Source organism: Macadamia integrifolia, chromosome 2 (genome assembly GCF_013358625.1).
Source record: "Macadamia integrifolia cultivar HAES 741 chromosome 2, SCU_Mint_v3, whole genome shotgun sequence".
NCBI lineage: Eukaryota > Viridiplantae > Streptophyta > Magnoliopsida > Proteales > Proteaceae > Macadamia > Macadamia integrifolia.
In genome coordinates this window covers 38,948,785-38,960,453 of record NC_056558.1, presented here as the reverse complement: position 1 = coordinate 38,960,453, position 11,669 = coordinate 38,948,785, and the positions used below count along the sequence as shown (strand labels likewise).

The window sequence follows — 11,669 nt, the reverse complement described above, 5'->3', positions numbered from 1 at the left end:
TATATATTTGGAACATATTCTATTTTGATAGATTTGAAAAAAGCACTATCTTGTTGAAAGGTTCTATCCATCTACTAAAAAAAAAAAAAAAAGTCTTTGGGGGAGAGGGTACTAAATTTTCATCTGTATCTTGGCTAAAACTGCTTACATTTGCTGAGTGCTCATCAAAGCTCAGTAGCTTTCATGATCAACTCGTAACTGCACCCCTTGAAGTCTTGAACCCAAATTTCGAACCCAGGTTTTTATTTTTTGTCACCATTTTTTAGATAATGTGTCCTTATTAGGCTTTTCTTAACTGGGTGACTCGTTTATGTGTGGCCTTTGGCCGAAGAAATGGCAAGAGGTTTTATTTTGATATCTCTTCTTAGTTTTGGATATATGTGTTCTTTTTTGTGGTATTTAATTGGTGAACTTATGGACAGTGAGAAACACAATTTGAGGAATGAATCTCTGATGCAGCAGTATCAGTGGGTAAAAGCTCGAACTTCACACGTACATTACTTTATAGGGATATTGTAGCACCCTCCTATTTGAGAAATCTATTTGTGAAAATTTTCAGGTGAAAACAAGGACAGCGAATAATGGTTCTTATCTTGGCTCACATGTTCAGCAATATGGGGATTTAAGTCTTAGTAAGGAGCACCTCTTTCTATATATGGGTTCAAATCCCATAAATGATAATTCAAGCTTCATAGAAGAAAACTCTGCGCCATCTTTTTCAATGTCTGTTAACCAACGGGATGCAGATCTTCTTCATTTCTGGCACAAGGTTTGGTCAAATCCCACTTTGTATTACTTAATTGAATCAATATTGTCTTCTTTTTTCAAAATTCTAATAACTGTCAATGCCTACTTTTAAATCCAAATAAATGTGAAGGTTACGACTGAGTAGTCACCTCCTCAGGGTACCCTGTGAAACCAGGACTTCTACCCAAGTCTATGGTCCTTTAGAAAGGCTTAAGCCTGCTGAAATATTTTCATCACTGCTTTAAGCTTTATATCCCGATTCATTATATAAGAATAGACAAGCACTGTTCTCTCTCACTTTTTTTTTTTTTTTTTTCTGGGGGTGGTGGGGATTGTTCTTCTACCAGTTCACTAAAGCTCCAGAAGGCTCTCCCGAGAAACTTGTAGCTCAGAAGCAGTTTGTTGATGCAATGTCTCATAGGATGCACATAGACCAGAGTATTAAACTCATTGGAGAGCTTTTGTTTGGAATTGAGAAAGGTCCAGAGGTACTGAATGCTGTTCGTCCCACAGGACACCCCCTTGTGGATGATTGGGATTGCCTTAAGACAATGGTAAGTGGTCCAATGCTTAATATCTCTGACTTCTTTCCTAGAAGCCTAGACTGATTCAAGATAAGTTTTCAATAATGATCTTCAGTCTCTGGGAATTCATTTGTCTTTTGTACAGGTGAGGACTTTTGAGGTACACTGTCGATCTTTATCCCAGTATGGAAGGAAATACATGCGCTCCCTTGCTAATATCTGTAATGCGGGTATAAAGGAGCTGCAGATGGCTGAGGCCTCAGCCCAAGCTTGTGTCAGTATGCCCTCCAATCCTTGGAGTTCGCTTCATAATGGATTATAGATATTTTACTGGAATTGTATGGAGCCATTTTTAATACATCTTAGAACATATAAAGGGCTGGTCTGTAATAAACTATGTAAGATGTTATTAATGTTCATAAATGAAGGTTATGTTTGTGCAACCCTAATGGAAACAATTACTGTGACAGTTCCAAGATTTTTTATTAGAAAGATTAACTACTAATGGTGATCTGAATCCAGAGAAAGGTCATTGAAAATTTGAAATGGACAGGTGCAGCATTTTCTTCATAGGCATAGTCTCTTAAGACTTGGACCTCCAGCAGTCTTGGGTCTTGAAACACTATGCCAAGTTACTTTAAGCTTTTTTTTGGTGAAGTAGGTTACTTAAAGATGAGAAGTAAAATAAATGCAAGACAATTTAAATAATAACACAGTTTATACTGTATAGGTATGTTTTTCCAAAAAATATTGTTTTGATCTGGAATGAAACCGAAATGATCAATATGTATTGGTATCGTATCGGCCGCTACTGATACTATCACCAAGTGAATTATATCCCTGAACAACAGCTCAAAATGAAAGGGGAATAGTACAATTGTCCAAAACTTTAGTCACAAAGTTGGAAGACCACCAAATTCGAATATGATACAAGTTTACTTGAACCACCCAAAGTTTTGATGGGCTGGCTTGGGCTTCAAACCCCAACCATGTAAGGCATATTCGTTATCTCATTGACCCTGAGAGAAAAAAAAAATAATAATAATAATAAATAAATAAATATATATATATATATATACACCTCTTGATAATGCCCTCCCTCTTTATCGATATCCATCCCAAGACATCCAAACTCTTTGGGCAAAGGATTCTCCTTCACTGGATGAAGGGAACTGCCTTGATACATTTTATATATTTATGAGAGAGTGTTTCTTTGTCTAAGTGTGTAGGTTTTGCCATCAGGAAACACCCAACCATTACCCTTAAAAAAGAATCATTCTCAAGAGGCAGAGAGGTCATTTCAAGGGAGGGGAGGTGAGATATGGATGGAGGGTCCGGAAGCATAGGCTATGCTAGCAATCGGAGAATAAAGGTTGGGCTTAAATTGAAGCCTCAGCTTCAGCCCATGCTTGACATGACCCTACTTGACCCTACCTTAGACTGTAGACCTGGAAATCTCAGCCCTAGTGTAGCTTGCTCAACGAGAAGCACAGACCTATTGAGCTCGGGGGGGCTTGAGCAGGCTTGGGCTCACCAAGCCAAATTCATAACCCTACCCAAAGGTGCAAGACCAATTAAGCTTGATCAAAACCGACCAGACTGGCTGGTTTGACACCACTACATACAGGTTCATAGACAAAGTTGTAACATATATCTAATTTGGGCTAGTGTTTTCTGGGTGGGACACAGGGGCTATGCCTAGGTATAGGGGTGTACGGCGTGCCCCTAGAAGGGGCACAAGGGTCATTTTGTGCCCCTGTGTCTAAGTGTAACCCTGGTGTCCCACCTATAAAACTTTACAACAACAACAAAGCCTTTTTTCAATTAAATGGGATCGGCTGCATGGATCTGTGATTGTGAAAGATAAAAAGCTAAGGAAAGAAAAGGGAAAAGAAAAAGAAAAAGAAAGAAACATGACAAAGCAACACTCTCGGAACATCCCACCTAAATGCAATCAACAACATGAATCATTGCCCTCAAACAGCTCTGTTTGATGTCATATGAAGATCTAGACCGACCAAGCTTCTTCATGTTTTTCCTTATCAACTCGTCAATGGTCACTTTGGATTCAAATCCTCTACGGTGAGTAGTGAGTAGAAGTGAGGATCCAAAGGTTGGGAAGGCCCCAACATGCACCAGTCATTGGGTCCTCACTATCACTGACTGCCTCAGCACAAATGATTTTTTTGTTAGTCATTTTAGGTCTATCCTTAGTTCTTTTAGCTCATTTCATTTGATTTGATCACTTCACCTTATAGGAATTTTCAAAAGTCTATGCTGAACATGTCCAAACCACCTTCAGCGACATTCTCTGAGCTCGTCTTGAATCGGAAAAAATCCCAAACTAGCTCTAACCCCGATCATTCCTCATCCTATCCATTCTAGTTTCGCCGTACATCCATCTCAACATCGTCATCTCCTGAATCAGAGCAAATCCCAAACTAGCTCTAACCCGATCATTCTTCATCCTATCCATTCTAGTGTTGCCGTACATCCATATCAATATCTTCATCTCTGCTATAGTCAATTTATCTATGTTACGTTTCTTGATTATTCAACATTCCGCCCCATGCATTATAATCAGTTTTATGACTGCCTTGTAGAATTTTTCTTAAAGCTTTAGGGATAGCCGTCCATCAACACTTCAAATACACCTCCCTACTTCGCCAATTCTATTTTAATCATGTGAGACCATCTTTTCGTTTTTTGTCCCCCTCCAACAATTGTATGCGCTTTTCATTCTTCAGTCCTATGACATACAGTTTATGCCTCGCGAGCTACATGACCGAAAAACTAACGACGATCAGCAGAAGGCTCACTAAATTCCAGAGTCACCTTCAACTCCAATATCGATTCTTGGAAACCAATTCGAGCTCAAATTTCTCCTCACCCACCTTAGAACCCAACTCACCTGTCAATCCCTCTCAGCTCCTTCGAGTCTGCACGATCCTCTACCAACAACAGAACTCGGCGGAGTCAAAGCTCCACTCACACCTCCGTAATTGCGATTTCAATCTTTCTCACGAGTTCTTTCTTCAGGTCTGCAACAAATTCCCTTACTCATGGAGACCCATCTACGCTTTCTTCAAGTTCACAGAAATCCAGCCGGATTTCACTCATTCGTCGGTTTCTTTCAACAAAATGGTTGATGTGATTGGGAAGTCGAGCAACATCGAGCTTCTTTGGGAGATGTTACAGGAAATGGCCAGAAGACGGCTTGTTACTAATAAAACTTTTAGAATTGCCCTGAAATCTTTGGCATCGGCGAGGGAGTTGAAGAAATGTGTCGAATTCTTCCATTTGATGAACACCCATGAGTTTAGTTACAATCTGGAGACTCTTAATAAGGTTGTTGAGACTCTTTGTTGTTATAAGCTTGTTGATGAAGCTAAATATATAGTCTCCAAGTTAAAGCCTTGGATCAGACCATCTGGGGTCACTTACAAGTACCTGATTGTTGGGTTCTGCGATACCGGTGATCTAGTTGAAGCTGGAAAAATTTGGAGTTTAATGGTGGATGAAGGGTTCCAACCGGATATAGATGCAGTTGAGAAGATGATGGAGACTCTTTTCAAAACAAATCGAACCGATGAGGCATTGAAACTTTTTCAGTTCATGAGAACAGAAAGGATTGACGATTTGGGTTTGTCGACCTACAGGCTTGTGATCACCTGGTTCTGTAAAAGAAGCAAGTTAGCCCAGGCTCATTTGGTGTTCGAAGAAATGCGGAAGAGAGGAATCCATGCTGATAACCAGACATTTGCAGCATTAGTTTATGGGCTTTTAACCAAAGGGAGAGTTAGGGAAGCTTATAAGATGGCCGACGAGATTGAAAAACCAGATATAAGTGTCTACCATGGATTGATTAAAGGGTTGCTAAAGTTGAGAAGGGCGAGTGAAGCAACCCAAGTGTTTAGGGAGATGATAAAGAGAGGGTGTGAGCCAACGATGCACACTTACATTATGCTATTGCAAGGACACCTAGGGAAGAGAGGGAGAAAGGGGCCTGACCCGATTGTGAATTTCAATACCATCTTTGTGGGGGGCTTGGTTAAGGTGGGGAAGTTTTTAGAAGCCACTAAGTATGTGGAAAGGATGGTGAGTGGTGGAGTTGAGGTGCCTAGGTTTGATTACAATATGTTTTTGCATTGTTTTTCAAATGAGGAAGGTGTTGTAATGTTTGAGGAAGTGGGAAAGAGACTAAGAGAGGTGGGGTTGGTTGATCTTGCAGATATATTTGTGAGATATGGAGAGAGGATGGCTACTAGAGATAGGAGGAGAATGCGAGTAGCTGAACCATGAGAAAAGCTTCTGAAGGTTCATCTGATTGTTAGATCTGCATGGCATGACAATTGCTTATATTTAGGGGTCAAGAGGAATGGATTTCCTTTAACTGGATCAAAGTAAGTTACAAGAGTCTTCTTCATGTCCTTTACACGTTCTTTGGGAACAAATGATTTCAGAAGCTAGAGAGAGTTGATGCAGATCAAAAGTATTCTCTCAAACTGGTTGGGAGTTTCCCAGCCATTTTTTTTTTCTTTCGTGCTGTGTTAAGGGATGGATCTTATTTGCTGAAAGATTTTCCTTATGCCATTGTGACTCAACCTTGTAAGTTTTATAAAATATGTAAAGCTGCTAGCAGCCGCCCCCCCCCCCCCCCCTCGAACGATTTTGAATTAATAGAAAACTGGCTTTCTGCCTCTCGATTCTGTTGATGATTCTGAATTGCAGCTACTGTGGTGATTCAGTAGCACGGTTGGTGTTGATTTCGATTTAGTACTTAAGTTGTGATTCCCAGGTCATATCCTTCCTTTCCTTCTATCTTATTTTTCCCTGCAATCAGATTTCAAGTATCCTGCGCACCATTGTTCTGCTAGTTTCTGGTTATCTGATTCAATTTAGTACTGTCATCCCAATTTGTTTCTGTTCTGGGTGATTCTTGGATCTCAGTTACTGAATGTTATTGCATATTAGGCTGATCAATTACTTCTTTTCTGGTGATATCTGATAAGTTTGCTCTGCAGAGAGGGAAAGTATCATCTATAGAAAGGAGGTGTGTAACCTCTGGGGCATGACGAGACACCTTTATCCTTTGAAAAGATTTCGCTCTCTAAAGAAACCCAAAATTTAAGACAGATCCTCCATAGCTAAGATGAACAAGTAGGGGCTAAGGAAGCATCCTTGTCTGGTGCCTTGAAGCTTTAAAATAATTGAAATTGGAGCCCTTCAATTTAATAGAATAAGAAACCAAAGACATCAAGACACTGATCAGGTCACACCAATATTCCAAAAAACTCAAGAGTTGGAAGAGAACCCTAATATGGTTCCACTCATGTGATTATAAGCTTTAGACATGTCTAATTTGATAGTTACCCATACTTTCTTATTCTTAGTTCGTTTCATAAAATGGATAATTTTTTGAACTACTATAAAATTATCCGAAATATGTCAGCCTTTTTGAAATGCAACTTGAAAGGGAGAAATAAAAACAAGGTAAGACTTCCCTAAGTCGGAATTGGTCTTATTCTATTTCTGTTCATTCCATTTGAAGAAAGTCGGAATCCCACGTGTGATTTTATGAATCACTCATTATTAATGGAATTGAAAGGATCTCTAGATTGATCAAATCATCCTTTCAAATTTGCAATTGGCTAAAACCCCTTACATGAACGAAAATAGTTCTTGTGAAATCATATTAAATATTTGACGACATATTTTGAACCTTTTTGAAAAATCGAACATTGCTTACCAACCACGCTTTATCTTATCAAATCTAATTCTTTTTTGACACGTTCCTCAAGAATATGATTTGTGCGAATCCTTCCTCCATCAAATTTTAATCATTTACGATGCACCCTCTAAGTCCCATGCGCCCTCTTTTAATGATTTGTTTTGTCTAAAGGAAGGCCAACTCTATTTTAGTTGAAACTTAACATAGAAAAGGAAACATTGGGCTCTAATTGTTTCTAGATAAAAACCATATATATGGGAGAATGTTAAAAGAAAAATTCTCATGTGAAGTACTCAAAGCTTTGGAAGCTTTTGATTATGTTTCAACCGTTTAAGCCGAATCATAGTAGGAAGGATCAATTGATCTTCTGACCTCTGTCCATTGCATGTACCCCATGTAATCAAAGATAGCAAATTGTTAGAACTTATAAAACAAAAACTACACCTTTAATGGAGAAAAAAAAGAAAAATGGTAAGTTGAATTCCAAGGGAAAATACAACCTTAGGAACAAAGACCATTAACAGAGTATAACTGTTAATGAGACAAGTCTAATATTGTAAAAAGGCACTTCTTCGACGGTCCCAGTCCGCCCGGCCTGTCGGCCCATGAATTCTTCAGAGCCGGTCGGCAGGCGGGCGAGATAGAATGGGCGGGCACTACTAACCAAGCCAAGCCTAGTTCTCGCCGATAGGCGCTGGTAGCTTGCTTCCAAGCCTTGCCTTATATATGAGTTGTGGCAATGAGGTAGGCCCGAAGGAGCCTTAAGCACGAAAACAATGCTCAAAGTCAAGGCTCTGGGCAACGAGTGGGAGGGAAGGAAGGCAGTCAAAGATCATGCTATGCTGTTTAGTCCCACATCGGACAATTTCAAAATATTTTCCTCTTTATTACTTCATGGCTCGGCATTTTGAACTGCCGAGCTCTGTTGCGCGAGCTTGTAACCAAGTGGGGCAATAAAGTGGTCGAACGTTGGTTCAGCTCTTGTGGGTTGGGTTCAATGGTGCAACCGTCTGGCTTGTCCATTCCAAGTGGGGAGTTGAGCCATGAGGCCTAGGCGAAGGCTTGGGCTTCGTGGGTCCTAGAGTGGCGGGCACTGCGTCAGGCTGGTTTCACAGAGCAGCGACAACCTTCCGCTCCTCACGGTGGAAGGATAACAAGCTGGAGCTCCTTGAGGTCCACTGTGCCCTAAGAGCAGATCCCAATCGGACGGTCACTTTTTGTGTTGTTTTTGGATATAATTTTTATTTATTTTAAAATAGGTAATTTGGACTGAACTGATTTTACTTTGATTCGATTTTAAAGAGCTGAGATTTCGATTCTAAATTGACATATAACATAGGTTTTTTTTTTTTTACCATTATACATTCTCTATCAACAAGACCAGCCTTAGTTCAATCCTTGCTCCTTCCGGGCTAGCTAGTTCAATAGATTTTAGCCGGTTTTAGGTCAACAGTTCTATTGTGTAAAGCCTTTTGTTCAATTAGTCCAAGCCTATTACAATTGAGGATAGGAGATAAGAAATTGGTGGTCGTAGGCTCACTCACCTGACTCTCTTCTTTGAGATGACCTTGTCCCTAGTTTTTGAAAGGGAGAAAGTCAGAATCATCGATTGCAAGATCAATTCAGACTGATACTGGTACTGCCCCTTTCTTGGTTGTGTTTGGTAGGAGCTCAGCGTATATTATAATCACACACAACAAAGCAGTTAAAATGGTTGCGGGGAAGGGGGCGAGAGCAGAGTTAGTTTCAACTTCATAAGGCACACAAAGTTAGGGGGGGGGTAATAATGACCCTATATAGATGTCTCCCAAAACTTCCCACTAAACTAAATTCCTTTCTCAAGCATGGATTGAGTCTCCGATCATCCTATGTGACCAATATCTGATTAAAGGAGTGAAGCAAATTGAAAGTGTTTGTTGAAATAATTCAAACCGTTTTTAAATCAGAACTAAGAAATTGTTAATTAATTGGTTTGATTTTTGGAAGTGAAACTATCTTTTAAATGGTTTAATTTTGATTTTAATAAGTAAAACCGTCAGTCTTTGATTTAATTAATATGTTATTGAATCGAATGTTGAACTTATTAAAAAACTGGCTAATCTTGGCATTCTATAAATACTCCTTGGTGTTTTGTTGTAGATTTACACCATTAAATTAATTTTGTGCAAGAAATTGTTGCCTGGTATTTTGACTTTTGCATAAGTACGGAGGCCAATATGAGCACACACAAGGGCATTAACATGGATGAGATTTTATTATTTCATGGCGATAGGATGGTAACTTTGGGCACTCCTAAATTTGGACACCAAGCAATCAGGCAATGTTCTTTTTTTAACCATTTTTATTTCTGAAGTCACAATTTGGGCTTAGGTGCCAAAGTTTAAGCCCAACAAAGATAGTTTTTTTAATTTTATGTTATTTTAATTTATATCACTATGGCTATGTTTGATTGCAAGGGGAATTAAAGTGATGAGAAGTGAAATTTTTATATTTAAAAAAAGAATATATGTAATCATTACCCCATGTGATTATATCATTAATCATTAAATATTTGGTTATAAAATTTTACTTTATTTTGCATCCAAGACCCTTTGCCATAGTATATAAAAAAAAAAATTACATGTAAAATGAATCACTACCAAATATGTTTAAAAAAATCAAGTAGTTTATACAATCACAATGAATCACATGGTGTAATGATTATAAACATTCTTTTTTTAAGTTTGAAAATTTTACTCCCTTCTCTTTAAATTTCCCTTGCAAGCAAATGGAGCCTATATTAATTATTTAAAATATGAGTCTTGAAGACTTGAGATACACGATCATTTATATAATTTGGTTAAACAAAACCAAATCGCTTAAATAAACGATTTCAGTTTTTAAACCAAATTGAAGAATTTAATAAACAATTTTGTTTTTGTTTTTCTTTTTTTTGGGGTGGGGGGGTAAATTGAATTCTTTTTTTTTTTTTTTGGTAACTTAAAAAAGGGTGCTCAATGGTAGTGATCATAGCCCCTAGGACAAGCCCCCGTATGGCAAGCAGCACTTCCGCAGGACCAATGAGCGATAGTGGGCATGCCAAGACTCGAACCTATAACCAGCCGACTCGAGCGGTGATGGGTTGAGGGCTTTTCACCATTTGGCTACCGACCCCATTGGTTGGGTAAATTGAATTCCATTCAACAAAAAATGGAAGGAAAACATAAGGTTTGGGTACAAAATTAGCTATTAAAAAAGAAGAAGAAGAAGAAGGAAGAAGACATGTGAAAAGATTTCGAACACATAATAGTTTTGAAACCAAGGAATTGACATATGGTACTGTCATACATGTTATAGACGAGATTGATCGGGATAGGGAATGAGTAAAATCAATAACCCTATAAAAAGAGCTAAAGGCCTACCTAACAGAGCATAATGGTACAAAATACTTTTCCTTCACACAAGATAGAGCGACATGCTTGATGGAGAAGGATAGCACATCAGCTACACATCCCATGTTTTAAGACGCATGTTAGACAATCTTCCTTGGCAATCCACGCCCATGCCGGAGAAATATCTGGCAGAATTGGAGGAAGAAAGGGAGTATCACAGTACACATGCAACCTAGGTTTGGGAGCATCCACGTTTGCCACCATCTTGTTGGCATCGTTTTCGTTGACTGAAGGCCTTCCCATGGATCTAACGCCTTTAGTGGCCGAGTATCCATAGGGGATAGTTGAGAGTCCTTGAGGGATCACATGGTGTGTTATAAAAGCTTCATAGATATAATTTCCATCATTCGAAGATATTTGTGACTCAACCCATGCTTTGGTAACGTGTGGTATAGATCAACAAGAATGGCCAACAAACTTGGCTACTAGTGAAATCAAACATAGGTCTATCCAATCTAGCCGAAAAGCTATTACCAATGAGGACTGGAGCTTTATTCGGTTGATCAACTCTGACACTGGTGACAACAGAGATCTGATAGCTGACCACCTTGAGAATGAGGACGCTTAACCAAATCTCCGTCACAAGGGAGAGGAAAAAGAGGAAAGGGAGGATCTACTCACTGACCACCTGGATGCACATAACTCCGATCTTCTCCTCCACCAAGGAATCCATATCTACAACAAATCTGAGCCAACATTGACCAATTCACAGAGAAACACAACCGGAATGCCTAAGAAGGGCACATTGCCTACTATGAAATCCTCTTCCATGGCTACGTTAGCCAATAGATCATCCGAGTGGGTATTCAACAATTTTGTGCCGTTGCACAGGGGAAAGGAGGGCATGTGGGGCTGGGTCAGCTGCAGAGAAAGGAGTATCAAAAGGTCACTGTCATCGGCAATGTCACCATCTCCACTGTTGATCTAGGCAAAGAACAAATCTGCCAACCCATATCTACTCTCGAGAAGCAATGTCATCGTCATCGTTATCATTGGCGGTTTCGTCACCTTTGTTGAGCAGACACCAGTTCTGGTTTTGATTTAAACGGCTAAGTTCGATTTCGTTTTTTTTTTTTTTTTTTCGGAAGGAAAACTTAATTAATAAATAAATCATTTACATTTTTAGTAATTGCTTGTGGTTTTTTTATTTTAAATTTTTAATTTTTTTATGGGAAAAATAAAATTATTTTCATTAAATAAGATAACTTAAAACATTAATGTCAGAGTTAGAGTTGC

General features: G+C 38.9%; 2 protein-coding genes across 2 annotated transcripts in view; both read left to right on the top strand.

Moving 5' to 3' along the window:
- Positions 1–1,714, top strand: part of LOC122070705 (vacuolar-processing enzyme-like) — an 8,948-nt gene extending 7,234 nt beyond the window's left edge. The window contains exons 6-9 of the mRNA XM_042634919.1: positions 423–471; positions 560–769; positions 1,095–1,301; positions 1,417–1,714. Of these exons, the coding sequence (XP_042490853.1) occupies positions 423–471; positions 560–769; positions 1,095–1,301; positions 1,417–1,593 (643 nt within the window). The 3' untranslated portion in view covers positions 1,594–1,714. The remainder of the gene's footprint in view (positions 1–422; positions 472–559; positions 770–1,094; positions 1,302–1,416) is intronic.
- A 2,239-nt stretch (positions 1,715–3,953) lies between these two features.
- Positions 3,954–5,918, top strand: LOC122058229 (putative pentatricopeptide repeat-containing protein At1g26500). Its single transcript, XM_042620813.1, has one exon. The coding sequence runs from the start codon at positions 3,999–4,001 to the stop codon at positions 5,571–5,573; it is 1,575 nt and encodes a 524-aa protein (XP_042476747.1). The 5' UTR covers positions 3,954–3,998; the 3' UTR covers positions 5,574–5,918.
- The last annotated feature ends 5,751 nt before the right edge of the window (positions 5,919–11,669 follow it).